Consider the following 19,693-nt stretch of genomic DNA (forward strand, 5'->3'; position numbering starts at 1 on the left):
TGCTGCCCAAGCCTCTCTACAGAGTACCTTCAGGAACTAGACTGGGAACCAACCCAAGGCAGACTTTTCCAAAAGTTACAACATCTGGGAAGTGCGGAGGGGAGGGACCACTGGAGCCTTCGTGCTGAGCACAGGGTAAGTGTTCATGCCAAAACCTGCTCCAGCTGCTTCAAACTTGGCTAAAGCTGCACCCAGCGAAGTGCAAAACTCCCATCAGCCCTTGCTCACTTTTCCAGAAAAAGCCCATCAATTTCTGATAAAAGGAAAGTCTCCTTCCCTCCTCTGCACCAGAAAGGAAACAGATCTGCTCTATGATACAGCCAGTAAAGGGGAGCCTCAACATTGTAGGTAGGACAAGGGCTCTGGAGGGGGAAGCAGCAGCCCCCAGGCAGCCCCTGCCCACCAACCCTGGCTGCCCAGCACAGGCCTTCCATTCCATCCCAGTGAGTCAGACAGAGCCTGAGGGACTCATGAGGCTGGCTGGAAAATCCCAGAGTTTCAGAAAATAAACAAACACCTTGTGGGTTTGCTTTGTTTTGGGGTTTTTTTGGGGTTTTTTTTTTGGTTGTTGTTTTTTTGAGTTTTGTTTTGTGGGTTTTTTGTTTTTTGGTTTTTTTTTCCCAAGCCTTTGGAGTGGATTTGAGTCAAGGTTTGAGCTTCTCTCCAAAGTCTCAGCATAACACACATACCAGCCCTGGGATGCTTGATTTGACATGATTTTCATTTCACATCCCCTCTCCTCCCAAAGCAGGGGCTTCCCAAATCCCCTGGATAGCTGGGATGGAGCCTGAACCAGAGGCACCCTTCAGCCCAGTAAGTCCCACTGGGGCCTGGCTTGGTGGGCAGCAGACCAGCATCACCAGCACAGGGAGCTGCACAGAGCATCCCAGCTCCTTGGGGTCTTGGCCTGACTCCCAACTCCCAACGGGAGAGAGAGTCTGGGAACCCCAAAGGTCTCTGCAGCAGCCCCCTATGAAGTCCAGCAGTGGAGCAACACTTCAGGAAGACTATGCACATGGAAGGAACAACAGGAACTCCCACATCCAGGAAAATCGGAGCCTCACCTCTTTGTATCCTTTGCCACCACATCAGGAGCTCAGCTGCAACAGCCAAAACATTTGGGCCATTCTCTGCAGCAAATCCGGAGTTATTATAATGAAAGGCTGACACAGGAATCCTGCTCCCTGCCTGCTCCCAACCCCTTCCCTGGCCACTCCTGGCCCCATCTGGCTCCAGCAGCCCCTTTCCTGCTCATCCACCAATGGGTCTAAAGACTATTTCACCATTGAACAGTGTCAAAGCACAAGAGTAACCCTCCCACACTGGGAGACCCCAACCTTGAGGGTCACTCACTGAACCTTGATCTAATTTGCTTTTCCTCCCTTTCTTCCCCCCATTAGTCCCCTCATCTTTCTTTAGAGACTATCTTTGCCAATGGGAACTTTTTGTTCCCTCTGACGCCACAGATTTATGTGCTGGCAGGGCTGCTGTGAGCAACAGCTTCCATGAGAGGCCTCAGCCTGGGCTCTGGAACAGTCCCATTAGAATTGAATTTCTATTTTTCGTTCATGATGTTTTACAACAGATAAAAAGTAGCTTTTGAGCACTAAATAACTCACCACAGATCACACTAGAGGTGTGCAGGATCCCTTCACTAACCCAAGGTTACACGAAGCTCAGCCGTGGGCAATTTGGACAATAAACTCCCTGGCTGGGCATGACTTGGATTTAAATTATTCCCAAACCGTCACGTTTATTACTCTCTATTCTCCTTAATTTTCCCCGCTCTGCCTGTGCCTCAGCCCAGCAGTGAATGGAGCTCAGTGCCAGGGCTGCCTCTCAGGCGGGACCCCCAGGCATCCCCTGTTCTGCTCTGCTCACACCCAGTTTGGATGAAGGGATGGGAAACCCCCCAGCCTGGCCCCTGCAGCCCAGCCGAGGGGAGGTGGGGCTGGAGAACAGCCCCTCCTACCTTCCTGCTGCCCAGAATGGGAAGGGTGTGGTTACCCCATCGGCTTCCCATGTCTCTTTCTCAAGGCTGTGGTCCCATATAGAAAGGGCTTTGTCCCTGCTGCTGCGTTAGAACCATAGAATGGTTTGGGAAGGCATGGGTTAGTGATGAACAAGCTGATGGTGCTGATGGTTGGACTGGATCTTAAAGGTCTTTTCCAACTTTAGGGACTCCATGTTTCAGTGTCTCAAACCCTGCACTCAGAGTTTTGACCCAAACCCCCGCTCACCCCATGCCCCTCAGAATGGAGCTGTCACCCAGGAGCTGCCCATGCATTGCATTAATTAATCCTGAGGAGAATATAAAATAACTCAGCATCAGTCTGAGGCACAACCCCCATCTGGCATGGCCTCCGACCAGAACCCAGAAACAAAGCAAGAGAGAATCGAAAAAAAAAGGAAAAGAAAAAGTGGGAAGAAAATGGATTAAACTCCAGAGTTTAGGGAGTGACATGTTTAATTGCTAATGTGGCTTTGGGATTATTCTTTTTTAAGACTTTTTTACCAGCCCAGCTGGTGTCATTCTCTAATACCCAGCAAGCAGCAAACAGATTGTGGGAGATGAGTTGTGCTCTCGCTGCGCTTTCTGCTAATAAATAAATAAATAAATAAATAAATGCAGATCAAAGGAGTGAAACAAACCCCTTCTGGTAATTTTTTTCCCTTCTGTTTCCCAACTGGTCCCAAACATATTTCCTGCTGGGACTGACAAGGAACACTGTGAAATTCAGAATCACAGCTTTAAGAACCAAGTGGCATCAGATGAAACAGAAATGCTAGATTTAAAGAAGAGATGAAGGGGTTGAGCAAACACAGTCTTGGGCAGAGGCCAGGCCTTCTCAAGGCAGGGGCATTAAAAAGGGTGAAGGGAGTCCCTGCTATGGATGGAGGCCTCGGCCTCCCTGGGACCAGCCCCAGGCTGTGCCACCCTCCTTCACCCTCTTCCCAGTCCTAAACTTTAATAACGATTTTTTTCCAGTTGCTACACTATCACTGTGTGGGAAGGGAAACAAGAAATTTCCCTTTCATTTCATCAGGAAAACAGATAAAAATGAGCTCAAGACAATAATTTCTCTTCTTCCAGGGCATAACAACTATGCTACACCTGAGGTAGATTGCAGGGCTTAGAGATGGTGATGGGGAGAAGGAGGAACAGAGATGCCCAAACTGCGTTTCTGGCAGCACCTGCCACCTCCAAAACACCGGCTTCCATGGGGATGAACTGCTGGGAATGCTGCCTGCAGGGTGGCTTCCCCTGAGGGGTGCTTGGGAGATGTGTCCAGGGAAAGACCAAACATAGAGAAGACCAAGAAAGAAATAACTGGCACTTTATCTCCAGTGGAAGCATCAGCCAAAGGACCAACACCAGATTCCTCTTTGAGCACTGCTCTGGTCCCCAGCAACTGGCACTCAGCAAGCTCAGCACGGCCTGTGGGCATGCTCCTAGGGGAAGGGAGAGGGCATTCCCAAGGGAAGTGCTCTGGCCCCTCGGGTGGAGAAGCTGGCACATCGAAGCTCACACATGGGACTGGGCAAACTATGCACAGTGGGAGACTTCAGCCTCGCACACATCACCTGTAGCCTGGCTCTGCTAAAAATTCACCCTTTCAACTCGTCACTTGTAAGATTAAAGCAGAACCCCAGGACTCCTCCAGCAGCAATGGAATAGCACCGGCCCCCTCCGAGCCTGTGGCACTGCGAAGCGACCCACAGCAGCTGTGAATCCCCCCTGCAGCTGATGCACTGTTCAGAGCTGGCACTCCAAAGGTGCAGGAAGCCCAGGAGCATCCCATGAGCAATCTGCCCCTGGGATGGCATCAAAGCAGGGGCTTGCCAAGGCCCACAGCAGTGTGATGCCATGTGGAAGCCACACCGCAGATACACACAGGCTGTGGGAGTGGGCAGAGCCTGACCTTGCCTGGTGAGAGGACACTGCATGCCATGCCATGCTCTGTTCCACGGACCCTGGAGATGGGCTGAGTCCTTGGTTTATTCAGTTTGCCTGTTTCCCACCACTTCCAGAGCCTCCTGAGCTGGAGGGTAGGAATTACAACCCCTTAGCTTTTGCCAGTAGATTGATGCTTCCCAAGGGGCTGGGGAAGAGATGCCACTGCATCCTTTTCTCCAGCCCTGCCACTGGAGGACAATACCTCATGGTCCCTGTACTGGTGCCTGAGAGTCTCTGGGAGGAGAATGCAATGAAAGCCACAACACACGTCTCGCCTCCATCTCTGCAATGCATAAATAACCTGCTCTGTCCTCACCTGGCACATTCCAAACAAAACCAGTAAGTTTATGTTGCAAACAGCATTCCTAAAACACATTCCTAAACCCCCCCGCTCCAGCTGCTTTCTCCTTAACACCCTCTCTAAGCATCCTTCCATTTTTCAGCCTTGCGTGGCTTCCTGCTGGATCTGACTCTCAGGAGTCTGCTGACAAAGCCACGGCTGTTGGAAGCAGATGTAAATTCAGACTCTCCTGCCTTTAACCTAGTCATTAGTCCCCTAGAACATCAGCGTTCTTGACTGCACCATGGGCTCACAGCTTCCCAACATCCTGGCCCAGCTTTATGCCTGCAGATGCCATCAGGGAATAGCCAGCTTTCAATTTCTGCACCCAATAAACTCACAATCCTCCATCCAGTGTTAATAAAAAATGGTTCTGTGCACCAGTTATCCAGGAAAAACACCATTTTGAGAAGTATGGAAATACTCAGGGTGAGTTATTTTGAGATGAAACTTCACAAACACACTTCAGAAAGAGGTATGGGTTTTGTCAGGCGTCATGCTGCAGCTCCATTACCCCTGAACCATTTGGAAGCCTCTCCTTCTCCATAGTACAGGCAGAGCTTCAGGCAGGACACGGCTCCTTCCTTGGCAGGCCAAAGAATGGACTTGTTTTTTTCATGTTTTCCATTATAGGCTGGATTTTTATGGATCACTGTACCACAAGCATCTGACTCTAGCCAGGACACAAAGCTGCAGTGAGCACATCCATCAGGCTCTCTTGTCTCTTGACCTTTAGTTTCCAATAACCATCATCACAAAAATAAACAAACAAAGCCAAAGAACTCATGCTGAAAGACAACCCGTGCGTGTTTTCTTTTGGATACCGGATGTCTGGTTCCCAAAAGCCCTTTGGAGAAACAAGGGAGGAATCTGGATTTATCATTTTGGCACATCCTGCATGACACACACCTTATTCCACATTATTTGCTGAGCTTATCCCATAAACCAGAGATGTGCACAAGAACACAAAGGGGTTCAGCTGGCTCACAAGTATTTGGCTGCATATTGTGATGATTTTGAACACTAAAATGCCCAAATCCCAGCCTTTTACAAGCAGATGTGAATGCTTGGAAAAGTTGGAGTGCTCAGAATGGGTTCAAAAAGGGCCATGCTCAGAGGAGATGGCAGGGTGCATGGGATAGCTGTTGGATAAATCTACATCCTGCTTTCTCAGGAGTTAAAGGTGTTTCCTGCTGGGACATCCCACCCAATTCCCTGGCCACTGTGGCTGCTTGCACCTCTGGCCATGGGGCAGGAGCCCGTCCTGCCCTCGGCTGCCCAGGTTTCTCCATCCTGGAAAACATTTGATGAAGCCCCACATGCAAAGAGCTGACGGAGGTAGAGCCAAGGGGAGCTCACACCAGTGGTGGTGTTTGATATCCCTCCCAAGAACACTTCTAGACATGTTCCCATCAAAGCAAAATACTCTCCCAAACCAACCAAGTGAAGGGAAGGCAAGCAGCAGGACCAGGAAATGCCTAATCCCTGCCATAGAGACTAAAATGATTGGAAATATCCCCGCTCCTCATACCTGAGACTCTGTTTGCTCCACGCAGCAGAGCCAAGGACATTGATCTATGCCCCAAAGGGCCTGGCTCCCACAGACACTGTGAAGACCCAAAGACAGCCCTAGTCCAGAATGGCCAGAGCCCAGCACAGGGGACAGGCAGCTCAGGGGCACTGAGTGCCTCTTTAGAGTAACAAGTCAGCAGGAACTCACACGGCACCATTCCAGTGCTGCCACCCAGCCTGGCTGCACAGCCTCCTCTTCCACCTCCTGACAAAATGCTCTGCCTCACACGTACAGACTTTATATGCTCCCATTGCACATCAAACAGCATGGCAGGGGCATGACACCCTGCAAGAACAGGGCTCCCCAGCTGCTCCAGCCCTCCTATGACCACCCAACCAAGAGCTCAGAAGCAGTATCAGAGGTGCAAGAACTTGTTCATCTGGAAGCCAGCTCAGAAAATTTTGGGGACACACCTCTGCTTTCCTCATCACAGACCTACCTGTTTGTTGATAGAGATCAAACACAGATGGGCTGATCTCCTGCTGCTCACAGAATCCTTTGGGGTGGAAAAGACCTTTGAGGTCAAATGAAAGGTCACAGCTGCCATGGGGAGGAGAATCTGTCAGCTCTGGGGGACGTGCCCAGCTCCACAGTAGCCAACAAGCACTTTTCAGCAAGAGGATGGTTTCCCTGGAGATGCTGAAAGCACAAAGCAGGAGCTGGGACACTCAGAAGAACCAGCCTACAGCTCATAAGGTAACCCCACCTCCTCCTTCTCAAGGTCCTTGAGATCCATCTCCACTCCTGACACAGGAGGATTTATCAGCAGATGTGCTGCTACTGCATATTGATTTCTACAAAAAGGCACATCAAACTACTTCAATTGGATATTCCAAGCTGGTTTTTTTTTTTTAAAAAAAACAATACATCAGCTGTCAAGGTAAAATCACTTAATTACACCTGTCAGGTGTTTCATAGGCTAATGTGATAATAATAGCAATATTCAGTATCAGAGAGCAAGGTTTTGAGCCTTCTGAGAAATTCATCTGACACTCAACTGCACGTAGCCGACCTTCCAAATTACTCAAAGCCACTGAACGTTGCTGGGACCCATTTTTCAGGGACACACATACCAGGAATCACCAAACAGAGCCTGAGAAGAGCCAGCATCACCCCCAGCACTCAGCCAGCAGCATCAGCTGAGCTCTGCTCATTCCCACTCTTGAATATTCATTGTGCCCAAATGCAATATATCCTGAATATTAAACAAGAGCTACTCAGGGCAGGAATATCAATCCCTCGGCAAAGTTGCTGGTTGTTTGGGGAATGGAGGGCTGCCAGCTATGGGGAGAGGGACAGCATTGCTGCTCCTCCATCTCCCAGGGAGGTGGTGCAGGGGGAGGAGCACTGGTGGCCTCGCAGCAGCCACCGTGCACGCAGCCCAGGAGGGGCAAGGGCACACAGCCCCGGGCACAGCCCTGCAGTCCAGGAGGGGCAAGAGCACACAGCCCACTGACCCAGCCCTGCAGCCCAGGAGGGGCAAGGGCACACAGCCCCAGGCACAGCTTACTGACCAAACCCTGCAGTCCAGTGCTGCTCTCAGGCCAGCACTGTTGCCCAGCCTTCAAGTAGGGCTACGCTCTCCAAAACTGCTGGCCATGCCTTTTTTAAAAGCAAAAATAGACTTTGTTTCCCCCAAATCAGGTGTTCACAGGGTGGCACCTTCCAACATAAGCAGCTTGTGACCCCTGGTCCCATCTCACTGAGCTCTGCCCAGCACAGTCTGCCTTCAGGTAGGGCTTGTCACTGACATGGCTGAAGTGCCCGGAGCAGAAAGAGGGAAAAAACCCAAATAAAATATAAAATGCAGCAGCTGTAAGCTCTCCAGAAATACAGCCACTGGATGGGGAAGGATGGAGACTCGCACCCTCCACAGTCCCTCTGTGCAAGAGGGTCACCTGAAAGGGAGGCCTTTCTGAACAGCTCAACAACCTACAGAAGGGAAAAGCAGGCAGGCAACCACACCCTGCTGCAGAAACACAAGGACTTTGATCAAAGAAGGTAACACCTGTTATTTAAAAAGAACCTCATCTACAAACCATCTTTCTCCCTCCAGAAAGCTTGGACTCCAGTTCTGGGCTGCCATCTCCCAGGATACAAAGGCTAGAGATGAATCCTCCAGCCTCATCCCAAACATAGAGTCATCAAGGGATTTTCACACAGTTTTATGCTTTCATTTTCCAGCTCAAACTGTTCTTGAGATAGCAACATTGAAATCATCTTGGATGTGAACGTAGGTTTGGAAAAAGTGAGAGATTAACCTAATCAAAGCAGTTTGCAGCTCTGCTACCTCAATATCCATAATAGCTTAGTTATTAATAAGATTAAAAAGGAAAACTCTCCCTAAAAAGAAGATTTCTGGGAAGCAAAGCAAATTATCAAAGATCCCAGCCCTCAGTGCTGGTTCCTGGCCCCCGTGACCTCCAAACAATCAATATTTAAGCAGGGATGAGGAGGATCTTCTGGGTGTTCAGTGTCAGCTGAGCACTTGCTGCTCTGCCTCTGAGGGTGGCGATGGGGATGAGAACCCTGTGGTGGGACCCTGGTGTGTGGCACAGGTGCCCCTGCTCAGGGAGGTCACTAGATAACAGCGTGGCTCTGAGATAACACTAAAAACACCCAGAGCTGTTGAGAAGCTCATGGCTGAGCTGGGGGGCCCAAAGGCCCACACAGCTGAGGCTGTGGCACCTGAGGGGACATGGGTTCCCTCTTCAGGTCCCCACAGCAGTGGGGGGTTCCAGCCTCCAGCACCACTGACTTGGAGTGAGCCTTGGCTGGGGCTGCATCCCCTTCTCTCCCCTTCTGGAAATAAAGCAGCCAAAGCATCCCTAGTTCAGGGCTCAGGTGCCAACAGCTCCGACACCACCAGAACTCTATTCCTGCTGGGAACTGCCCCCATCTGTTCTGTGGGAGTCTCAGCAGTCACAACTGCAGCCCTTGTCCTCAGCTGACTCTTCTTGGTGTGAAGAAATAGAGATATACACACCAAAATTCCTCTGAGCACCATGGCAGTGCAGTAAATTATAAATCAAGCAGCAATCTGTGACTCACCCTGCACTAGTGGGAACACACTCGCAGCTCCCAGGTGAACAAGTCCCATGGGGAAGTGTGATGGAGGGTTTTCCTCAATTTTCTACCCTACCACTCTCCTAAAAGCCTTGGAATCACTACCAGCTCTCTGCACAATTTGTCAGCACAGGGAGGCTTTGTTAATCCCAGTCTCACTCCCACAGCCCCACGGGAGGCAGTGCTGCTCTGACAGGTAACAGAGGATGGGTTTTCCACCTGGCTCATGGCTCTTTCTCCAGCAGAGAGCAGATGTGTTACAAAACACACTTCTCTTTCTTTTGCATATTTCCAGCCTGTCAATCTACAGAAGACACAGCACCAGCAAAGGAAAAGCCTCCTCAGAGCTGGCCCTTCTCTGGCTCTTTAAAGGGAGCAGAGCTCACAGAAAAGCCACCGACAGAGGCCAGTAATTAAGGCAAAATCCTTTCTTCAAATACTCCTTCCACCAGAAATCGTGGATGGGGGAGCCAGCTGGAGCTCTGCACACAGAGCTGCTCTTGCTGTATCCTCCAGTGTAGCCATGCCCCAGCCTCGGCATGGCAGCAGCACAGGCAGGACCCAGGCAGGCACTGCAGAGGATGCCAATTACAAATTTCTAGCAATCTGAATTTATAATTGGCTGAGATTTCACTCAGCAGATAATGCACTGCTGTCCTGGGCACTCGCTGTATCTAGGTTAGGCCATTAGTTTTGCTCTTAATCTACACACAGTTTTAATTTCGTCTTTAATGTCGACTTCCAGCCAGTGCTCAGCATCTCGACCCATCCCACACCCACAGAGAGGGAAAACCAGCAGCACCATCCTGATGGATGCTCCCAGCCATGCTCACACAGCGGCGGTGTTGGTGCTGCCTCAGCACTGGGCAATCAGAGAACCATGGAATGGTATCTGCAGCTGATAACCCTTGACATGAACCTTCCCAGGGAAAGAAAATGACACCGCATCCATCCCTGGCACCCCAGCTTCAGAAAGCTCCTGGACATGATTCAGCACTCCATCCTCTGCCCCATCCTGCCTGGCATCCCCATGGTCCCTGCTTAAATCCAGAAAACTGCTCACACTGGCTGGAATTGTAATTTACAACATTAACAAATGGAATTGAAGAGGCACAAAAAAAACCCCATCACATGCATTAAAGGGATTAAAGATGGTTCCTAAAACATCTGGAGATGTATAACACAGTATGGATGGATCATCAGAGCATCCACAGGGAAGTAAGGCGGCTGGCATATGCTGGAGACTTTACATGTAAAACCAGCTTGGAAGAAAGGGGAGCACTGGGAGAAGGTTTCTCATTTACACACACTAGTCCAGTTTCAGGCACTCAGCTCTTCTAAAGAGACAAAAAAAATTCCCCACCAAAGATATCTGTGGAAAGCACAGCCCTTCTGACAACAGGAAGTTACTCACTTCAAAAACCCAATTTTTCATCAAAAAAATCTAACTTGAAAGGCGTTCCCAGCTCACTCAGGATGTGGGATCAAAGCCAGGGATTAAGTGCATCTGCTCACTGCTGGCTGCCTGAGAACACTGCAGAGCTCTGGGAGCAGCCACCGAGCTCAGCAGCGACGTCCTGAGGAGGGGACAGAGGGGCAGAGCCCCACCGTGGGCAGGGACATGGGGCAGACCCAGGGAGGCAGCAGCTGCTCCACTGGCCACAGATTCCCAGGCCGCAGCATCCTATCAGCACACATTTAAGGATTTCAAGTATTTCAGGTACTTGCAAGGATTTTCATTGCTGCCAAGGAGCACACAGTGGTCGGAGCTTGGACTGAGGCCACGTAAGGAGATGGCACAAGATGCCAAAACAAATACTGGCTCTGTTGGTGAAGCCCGGCATCAATCCTGAGCAATTTCTGCAGTGGAGGAAGAGTATCAGGAAAAGAGACAGCCAAAACCAGCCCCACCATGGCACAGCCAGAGGCAGAGATGTGCTGGAGGATGAACCAGAAGGACACACATTGAGGTCCTCTCCAGGCAGCTGTGGCCACCCTCAGCCCTGCTCCCCCAGCAGCTCCAGCCCTGCAGAGACTGAGGTGCTGGGCAGGATGAACAGCACAGAAAGAATGCTTTCAGCAGAAGAGAGCTTCCATCCATGGCCAGAATCACTTAAGACTTATTTAAAAGGGAAAAGTGTTCTGGCAACCTGCTAGGCTTCCTCAAAAGGATTTGCCTGGCTGGCACAGGCTGGATCAGGGAGGAATATTCCAGGGTTTTAATTTCTCTGCCCAGGTTTTATTGCATGAAAACATACATGGTCACTGCTTTTGAAGGTTTCCAATTTGCTAATTGAGACATTTCCTCATGGAAAAAGAATGTCCTGAACTACGGACACGGCTGCTGGCTCAGCTCTGCACACCGGGGAAGCTTAGGTGAGGATGATGAAATGGGAGACAGGCAGGCAAAGCAAGCTCCCCAAGCCCTATTTGGCAGCACTAGCCCAAAGCCAAACCTGGTGGCTGGAATATGAAGAAGAAACACCCAGGACATCCCATGCCATTCCTCATGCCATCAGGGATGTTAAGTCACAGCACTGGGCACCTTGCAGCAAGTTCAGGAGAGTCTGGAGATGGGGAGATAGGAAACCAGCCCAAGAAACTGGACATCTAGGAAGATTTCTTTCCAGGCACCAGTTTGTTTAAAGACAAGGAGGAAAAAATAATCTGGTCTGCACAAAAAAAACCCCAAGTGTTCTGTGTTTTTGCTGGAGCATTGAAGTATTCCTTCTGCCCTCAAAATACACGAGAGCAGAGAGAGTGGTTTTGTTCTGAACATGAACAGGTCAAAGATCCCAGAAAAGCACTTTTGGGGCAGAATGAGCCTGGAACATGAAGGGAGAAAGGCCAGAGGAAGCAGCAGCTGAGAAAGACATGAACAGGGTTCTAATGGGAACATGACTGCTGCCACAGTCACGCCTCACCAGCATGACCTCAGATGGGACTTGCTGTAATTTTTTTTTCATTAAAAAAAAGGAGTGAAAAGTGTTTTGCAGGCTTATTCAGAATGCACAGGGGGTGGAGAGGGAATTCAAACATCATATAGGTCAAATATCATCCACGCAGGTTCACATCACATTCACTGCAACCTCCGCTCCCACACAGACAGCTTCAGAGCACTCTGGAGGAATCCTGCATCCTTACCTTCAGCTTCTCGAAGCGATCGCTGAGTGATGCCACTTGGTGGTCCCGGTGGCGGCCCACCAGTTTACATAAGGCACAGATGAGCTGGTCATCAGCGACACAGTACATGTTCACCTTCTCGTTCTCGTGCTCCAGGCACGTCAGTCCACGGAAGTGCGCGTCAGGCACGGGCTCTACCAGCCGGTGGCTGGTGAAGGGCTTCTTGTTGGGGTGGGTGGCGCGCAGGCAGCGGTCGCAGTAGGACACCTCGCAGGTGATGCAGGTCTTGACGGCATCGCGGGGCGGATCCTGCTCGCAGAACTGGCAGGCGATCCTCTCGCCGGCCACGGACATGGTAGGGCTGTTGCGATAGGTCCTCTCGCGGCGGCTCTCACTGGGGGAGTTGGGGCCACTCAGGGACGCCTTCTGGAAGCGATCGATGATGTTCTGCAGGGTCACATTCCTCTTGAGGCCCTCCAGGCCCCGGTGGTTGAGGGAGATGACATAGCGGCAGGTCGGGCACTGGAAGGCGGTGATGGGCTCGATGGACTCGCTGGAGGAGCAGCTGGACACCAGGATGCGGTGGGCACAGCTGAAGCAGAGGCTGTGGGCACAGGGCAGCAGGAGGGGGTCCTCAAATAACTCCAGACAGATTGGGCAGGTCAATTCTGACTCCAGTGTTTCCATCTTTAGTTAACACAATCCTGATTCAGCATCAAAAACCAGGGAAGGTTGTCAGGAACCTGCAAGGAAGGAGAGCAGAGATGTGAGGCTACAGCTGCACTCCTGGGCTGCTCCAGTCCTCCAGCAGCAGGTGCGTGGGGGGTTGGACACATCATCCATGCAATACCTTGACACCCTTTGCATTCTGATGCTGTCAACTCCAGCCCTGCCAGGCCCCTGCAAGCACAGGCTGGAGCTGTCTCATCCCACATGGAGCAGAGCCTGGAGTTGCAGTGGGACAGGAGCCACATGGAGGGGATGGAAGAGGAGGAGAAGCAGCTCCTCTCACACCTTCCAGCCCAGCCAGGGCAGGACCTGGACCACAAGGCTGGAGACAAAATCAGGAGAAACCACATGATTTCATGTTTGTGTTGGTGTGTGCTGCCAAGACCAGGGTGTGGCCGTGCTGGCGTTCCATGCTGCTACGCATGGCACAGAAAAACCTCCTATCCCCTCCAGCAGCTCCAGGCCTGCTTCTCGTGAAGGAGAAAAGGCAAATCATGTCGTGGAAGCTCTGAGCAGAGCAGGTTGGGAGCTCTTAACATCCCATCCTGCTCCCTGCTTTTCCTGGCCATTGCTTTTTGGAGCAGGGTGGGGAGGGCATAGCAGTGAAATTATACTTGGCAAAGTTCCACTACTGGCTGTCCTCTGCTGCACTCCACAACAGCCAGGGATACCTAAATCAACTCCAGCTGGAGGCAAACAAGCTGTATTTTTAGCTCCCTTCCCTTGCACGAGGCTGGAAAACAGCTCCCAGCAGGCCACTCAACCTGCTGCTCCCAACTCTGGTTTGCAGAGCACCAGGAGCTGCATCCCAAGTGCTACCCAGCCTCTGCCAGCATCCCAGCATGTTCCCAAATAGTCATGCAGTGACATGGAACCAGATCCAGCCGCTCTTTTCTCACCCACCATCCAGTGCACAAGTGGTACCTCCTGGTTTCCTCAGCCAGAGCAAGACAGGCTCCAAGTGATGCCCACTGTGGTGTCCCTCATTGTGGATGTAAGGAGAGCCCTGTTCAGTCACAGCCACAGGGACCCCTCACCCTGGCACTGCAGGAACTGACCCTGTGGGAAGCAACATGGTTGCTTCCAACCTAGCTTTGTTTTCACCCCTGGAACACCCTGGTGTGGTGCACAGGCTCTGCTTGGGGATAAGATGAAAAACCCTTCCCTGTGAGGGTGGGGAGGCCCTGGCACAGGTTGCCCAGAGAAGCTGTGGCTGTCCCTAGATCCCTGGAAGTGTTCTAGGCCAAGCTGGAGGGCGCTTGAAGCAACCTGACATAGTGGAAGGTGTACCTGCCCATGGCAAGGGATTGGAATTGGACGAGCTTTAAGGTCCTTCCAACCCAAACCAGCCTGGGATTCTATGAAAAAGGGCTGTAACCAAAGCCTAGGGGGATAACCCAGCAGCAGGAGAGGGTCTAGCTGCTCGAAGCCCCAGGCTGCTGCTAGCACCTGCAAATGGCAAATTGCACAGGTGCCACACTGGGCCATGCCCATCCCCATCCCACTGAACATATCTGTTCCATCACCCCCACCCCACTGCACCATGTCTTCCCTATTGTCTGAAATAGGATGTGCAAGTGCCTGGAGGAAACCCTGAGCTCTTCCCTGCACCAGCTCAAGGGGCTTATAAAATAAATCCCTTGGATATTTTCATATGTTCATGCTGAAGCAGCTCTTGCTGGCCAAATGCAGCCTTGCAAACACATACACACATTTAAAATTATTTTTCTTTCCCCAAGAGAGACAGTGGAGAAGTTGCTGGATCCAAACAAGCAGAGGAGCGTGAGGGCTCCCAGCAGCTTCCTCTGCACAGCCCACGGAGGGTTTCTGAAGCCTCGGAGCTGCCATAGCCATGGGAAAGCAGCAGGGAGGAAACTGCTCCTGGCCCTGAGCCTGCTGGCTGCTTGGGCTGCCCTGGATCCAGTGGGCTCCCCATGCTGCAGACCTGGCAGGATGAGGGGTCCCAATACACCCCCAGTGCTCCAGGCACCTCCCACGCCAGCCTCTCCCTGTGCCAGAGCTGCAGCCTGGCACCAAGAGCCCCAGACCAAGAATCCCTGTGCCAGCCCAGCTGGGGGCACAGCCTCTCCTGCCTCCCATCACTCACGGGTTCTCCCCGGTCAGCAAACACAAAGATGAAAAAAAAGAAAGGACAAGAACAGGATTTGTTTCATAGCCTAAGACTGGGGAAAGAATTTAAAAATCAGGATTGACGTGAAAGGCTCCCCAACACCTTGCCAGAGCCAGATGTCCCACAGAGCAGCATCTCCCATATCCAACTTCAGGCTTCACATGCAGCTCCATTGCTATCCAAGGGAAAACAATGCAGAAAGTTTAAACAGCCTTTGGTTTTGTTACTGAGGGACATTTGTACATTAATCTTGTTTTCCTTGCTGGGACAAGACCTGTGACATACCCAAGAGGAGCCTCAGGCTGGGACAGAAGCTGGAGCCCTCTCGGAGGAGTGGAGGAGGCACAGGAGCCTGCTCAAAGGCAGTACAGCAGCAGGGACAGGAGCCTGTCTGGAGCTGCAGGAGCCCTGCTGGACGAGCCCCCTCAGAGGAGGAAGGGGAGCCCTGCTCCAAGATGCTACACCTGGCAAAGCAGCCATGCTGCCATCAGAGCCTTTCATGCCTCTCACTTTGATGTTCTCTTTGATGTCCAGGACTGACACAGCCCATGGAATAGTTGATTAGATTAAAATGTGTTTTCTTTACAGTCATTAACTCCCTAAATATAAAAGTTATAAAATACTACCACTGTTTATAGACAGCCCCGTGTCCTTTGTGCCCAAGAGTCAGTGGCCCTGTCCATGCTGGCCTGTAATGACACTGTGCAGCAGCAGCAAGTTAACAGCATGTGACATCCAACCAAACATTTTTCTGTGTTGATCTGAGCTTTGCCCAAAACTAAGGGAAGAGGGGGAGGGGGTGGGAAATCAATGACTAACAGAAAAGATGGGGAAGGGCAGCAAACCCCAGGGGGGCAGAGCTGAGGATGATGCAGGCCCAGTGCAGAGCCAGTGCCAGATCCTCTGGGACACAGTGACTGTTGCTTTTACTTCCAGCCCAGATGGTCTCCAAACACTGTGTGCCAGCCTGGAGCAGCAGGAGTGTGGTGAGGGTACATGGGTCACCCGTGGCAAGTTACACCAAGGGTTCCTAGATACAAGGGTTCCCCCACCTCTTCTCCCAGATAATTATTTTCACACTATCAAAGCTCTTCATCACTGCCTCAAGCTCACGGGTTTGCCAGGAGAGATGCAGAGGTTTGGCACCAAGGGAAGAAGGAAGGAGAGATATTGAAGGAGAGATGCTGCCCACATCACCCCATCCATACCTGGGAGGGAGACATCCTGGTGTACATCACCTGAGGCCACAGGCACCCAACCCAAAATTCATGCTTTCCCCTTGAGCAGCATCCAGGCCCCATTTTTACCCATGTTTTCCAAGTCCACATAAAATTCCCTCTGGTCTCCCCCAGCATCAACCCAAGGCAGAATTTGGCAAGCCTTCAGAGTCCCACACCAGGATATCCAGATGTGTTCAGACAAATGTTAATTCTGCAGGTTGGTATTTTCCACACCAAATATGATTATTTATTTCCCCTTCCCCTTTTTATCCCTCTTTTTTTTTTTTTAACTTCTCTTCCCCCTCAAAAAAGCTCCAGCCGAGATTGCTCAGCTCCTTCCAAGAATGAGGCTTTAGAAGAGCTATGCTGCTCCACCCGTGCATTAACGAAGAAAGTAATAAAATATGGCAACCCTTTCCTTAATTGGCACAGTGACAGCAGGATACAAAATCTGGGCAGCAGTTGTCTCCATCCTTTTTGTTGTCCTTGGGAAAATTAGTTCAAAACCGGATCAGTGTTGAGGGGAGGACAGAACAGCCCGTGCAGCAGCCACATCTCGTTCATCTCACTCCTGAGGAGCCCGGCGCAGCCCCCACAGCAGCAGGGACCTATTCTGCAGCTCAAGGGGAAGAGGTCCCCCCTTCATTTCCCCAGCTCTGTCAATGACCCTGTGCTCCTGCCAGCTCAAGCCTTCCCAACCAACTTGCCTGAATCTGCCCTTGGGATGGGCCTGTTCCAGGAGAAACAGGGTCCTAGGAGGAACACAGCCCCAGCTGTGTAATCAGCAACAGCTTCTGACCTAAGGAAGGCACCCCAGGGAGAGGGAAGGCCTCCAGGCTCCTCCAGCCAATTCACATCCACCGTTACTTATTCCTTCTGTGCTTTATTTCCATCAGCTGTGCATATTTAACACCAAATTTGAAGCTCAAAGCTGCAGCCAGCACAGAGCATCCCTTGGCCACATCATCACCTCTACTCCTCCCTCCCAGAACACCTGAACACATCAAACAGAACTTGGCCTTTCCTCCCACCACTCCCACTGTAATAACTCCACAGATTTGTCTGAGGCTTTCTGAAAATCCCAATGATCTGTCTCCCAGCTGCCCTCCCCAATCACTTTACTGCCATACTAGAAAAAGAACATCACCTGCTGCAGTTAAACTGGATTCCCCCTATAAAAGCTGTGTTGCTGTCCCTAATCCATCAAACTGAAACAGCATTTCCATGCCAGCCTAATTATTTTCCAAGCCAATTTGCTTAGTGCTAAAGCAAGGTTGCTCCACATAATTTCCACTGCTCTTCCTGCATCTCTTAAATGAAGGACAGAGGCAGGAGGCTGGGTTCCCGTGCAGCAGTTCACTTCAATGAGAGACCCCTGTGTGCTGGCAGTTCAGTTGCTTCATTCTTAAACCCTCCAGAAGAGCCACCAGAGCCCAGCAGGCACTGGCCATTTGTGCTCTTTAACTCCTCCATTTGCACTGCACCTTATTCCCTCTGGGATTTTCACCTTCATCACTGCCTTCACTGATGGGATGAGACCATTTTGCTCCATCACAAAATCCCTTTACTCCTGAATGTCTCCTGTCAGGCTCCAAGGTTGGGAAGGGCTGTCTTGGGTTTTCTGCACGGGACAAGGATGCTCCAGCTAAAGCCTACAAGGTCTCCACCTCATTCACCTCCATGATGCCAGAGAGGCAAGCACCAAGAAAAGATCCTTTGTTTGATCTCTAGTGATATCCTGGTACAAGGGAAAAGTTTGCCTCTTTTTGACAAATAGCGCCCAGGAAGGTGACAGCTCCTGGAGTGCTCCCACAGGACCTCAGCACAGCATGTGTCCACAAAGGGCTCCCAGGGGATGCAGCATTTTGGAGCCCTTGAGCTGCAGGTTGGATCAGGAAGGGATTCCCTGTAGTTAGCTCCCTGGCTCCTGCAGCCATACAGCAGGAATCCTGCCATGTGGATTCCTCATCAGCTGGAGGGGTTTGAAGACACCCCAGGCAGCAATGGCACACACTGTTCTCCAGGACATTATGGGCAATTGCCACTGACACCATGTGGGAACCTTCCCCTGCCATCTTCATCAGTGGCCTGGGGGTTGACAAGGCACAAAAGGCTCAGGGCACCTCTCCAGTGCCTCCACTGTGGCAGATCCCTGGAGCACAGCACAGCTGCTTCCAATTCCTGGGGAAGACAACAGCTCCCCAAGGTCCCCAGCACTTGCCTCCCTAATCTGTGAAACCTGGGGCTGCAGCAGCCAGTCTCAGGCTCTGGCAGGTCGCAGACCACGGCAACCCTCCCTTCCCACATGCTGCATATGTCTGTCCATCCGTTCATCCACCCCCCCTGCAATGAAACCCACAGTCCCTACCTCTCTGCCAGCAGCTGCCCCCACAGCTCAGGGGCTGAAGCTGGGGGGGGTCACAGTGACTCTGAGGGCTGGGAGGGGGCTGTGGCACTGTCAGGGACAGCTGCAGGCACGTGGCTTTAGCAGGAGCAGACCCACCAGGCCATTGCAGAAGGGAGTGACCCCCTTCCAGCCTGGCCCTTGAGAAAAGCAGCTGGTGACCAGGCATGCCACCAAAGTGGCATGTCCAGCATTCACACAGCCCTGGTAGCCCTGCCACCCCCCTCCCTGCAAATTGTCCCTCCCCTTCTGCCACAGAACTCCACTGTTCCAGGTCTCACCACCCCCTCCCCTCCCTTACCTCTCCTGCAGCTCTGTGCTCTCCTGCCACCCTGTTCTGCCAGCCTCTCCAGCTGATGCTGTACAGCCGGCAAGCAGACCCAGCAGCTCCTGAAAACAACCCCGCTCCCAGCTGGCTCCTGCCAGAGCACACATGGCAGCAGCCTTTTGATCTGAGCCTTTCTCCAGGCGCACCCTGTGGCTCTGCATCCTTCCCCTCTTCCTCAGCCACTGCCTGCAATGCAGCTCCAGCCCAGCCTCGTCCCTACCACAGCCACCAGCCCCCAGGCCAACAAGGATGAGGGAGGGCATAGCTGCAGTGGCAGCTGGTGCTCTGGAATAACCTTTGGGCTCCAGAGCAAGTCATGGCAAGTCATGGACGCTGCAGAGATCATACAGGCTCGGCACAGAGGTCTGCCTTGCTGAGGAGGAGGGCACTGCAAGGCAAACCCCTTGGTCTCTCCAGAGGCTGGAGCAGCAGCAGCCAGCTCCTGTGCTCACAGTCCCAGTGCTGTACTAGGGGACCAGCATCCTTCAGGGTCTGCACCCCACGAGGCACACCAGGGTTGTCCCCACTCTAGTGCTTCCTAGAGGACACCAAGCGCAGGACACTGGCACAACTCACCCACAGAGGAGTGGAGTTCAAAGAGGTGCAGAGACATGACCAGAGTGAAGGCAAGGCTGAGCTTGTGGCAAAGCCCACCATGGGAAGCAGCCAGGAAACACAGACCCAGACCTGGGAAGGTAGCAGTGCTGCTGTCACAGGAGCGTGACCACAGTGAGGGGCCAGTGCACCCCAGCAAAGGAGCTGGCCCCGCACCAGTGCTCCCCAGGACCCCTCCTGCTGTGCAAAACTCAAAGCTCTGCTAC

At 51.9% G+C, this 19,693-nt stretch overlaps 1 protein-coding gene across 3 annotated transcripts in view; it reads right to left on the reverse strand.

The window, feature by feature from the left end:
• Window positions 1-19,693, reverse strand: part of MID2 (midline 2) — a 60,317-nt gene that overhangs the window by 32,107 nt on the left and 8,517 nt on the right. For all 3 annotated transcript variants that reach the window (XM_071442865.1, XM_071442867.1, XM_071442866.1), the window contains exon 2: window positions 12,082-12,803. In XM_071442865.1, coding sequence (XP_071298966.1) covers window positions 12,082-12,747 — 666 coding nt within the window. In that variant the 5' untranslated portion in view covers window positions 12,748-12,803. The remainder of the gene's footprint in view (window positions 1-12,081; window positions 12,804-19,693) is intronic.

This window comes from Agelaius tricolor, unplaced genomic scaffold (assembly GCF_023055355.1).
Source record: "Agelaius tricolor isolate 1412-34295 unplaced genomic scaffold, bAgeTri1.0.p SCAF_17, whole genome shotgun sequence".
NCBI classification, from domain to species: Eukaryota; Metazoa; Chordata; class Aves; order Passeriformes; family Icteridae; genus Agelaius; species Agelaius tricolor.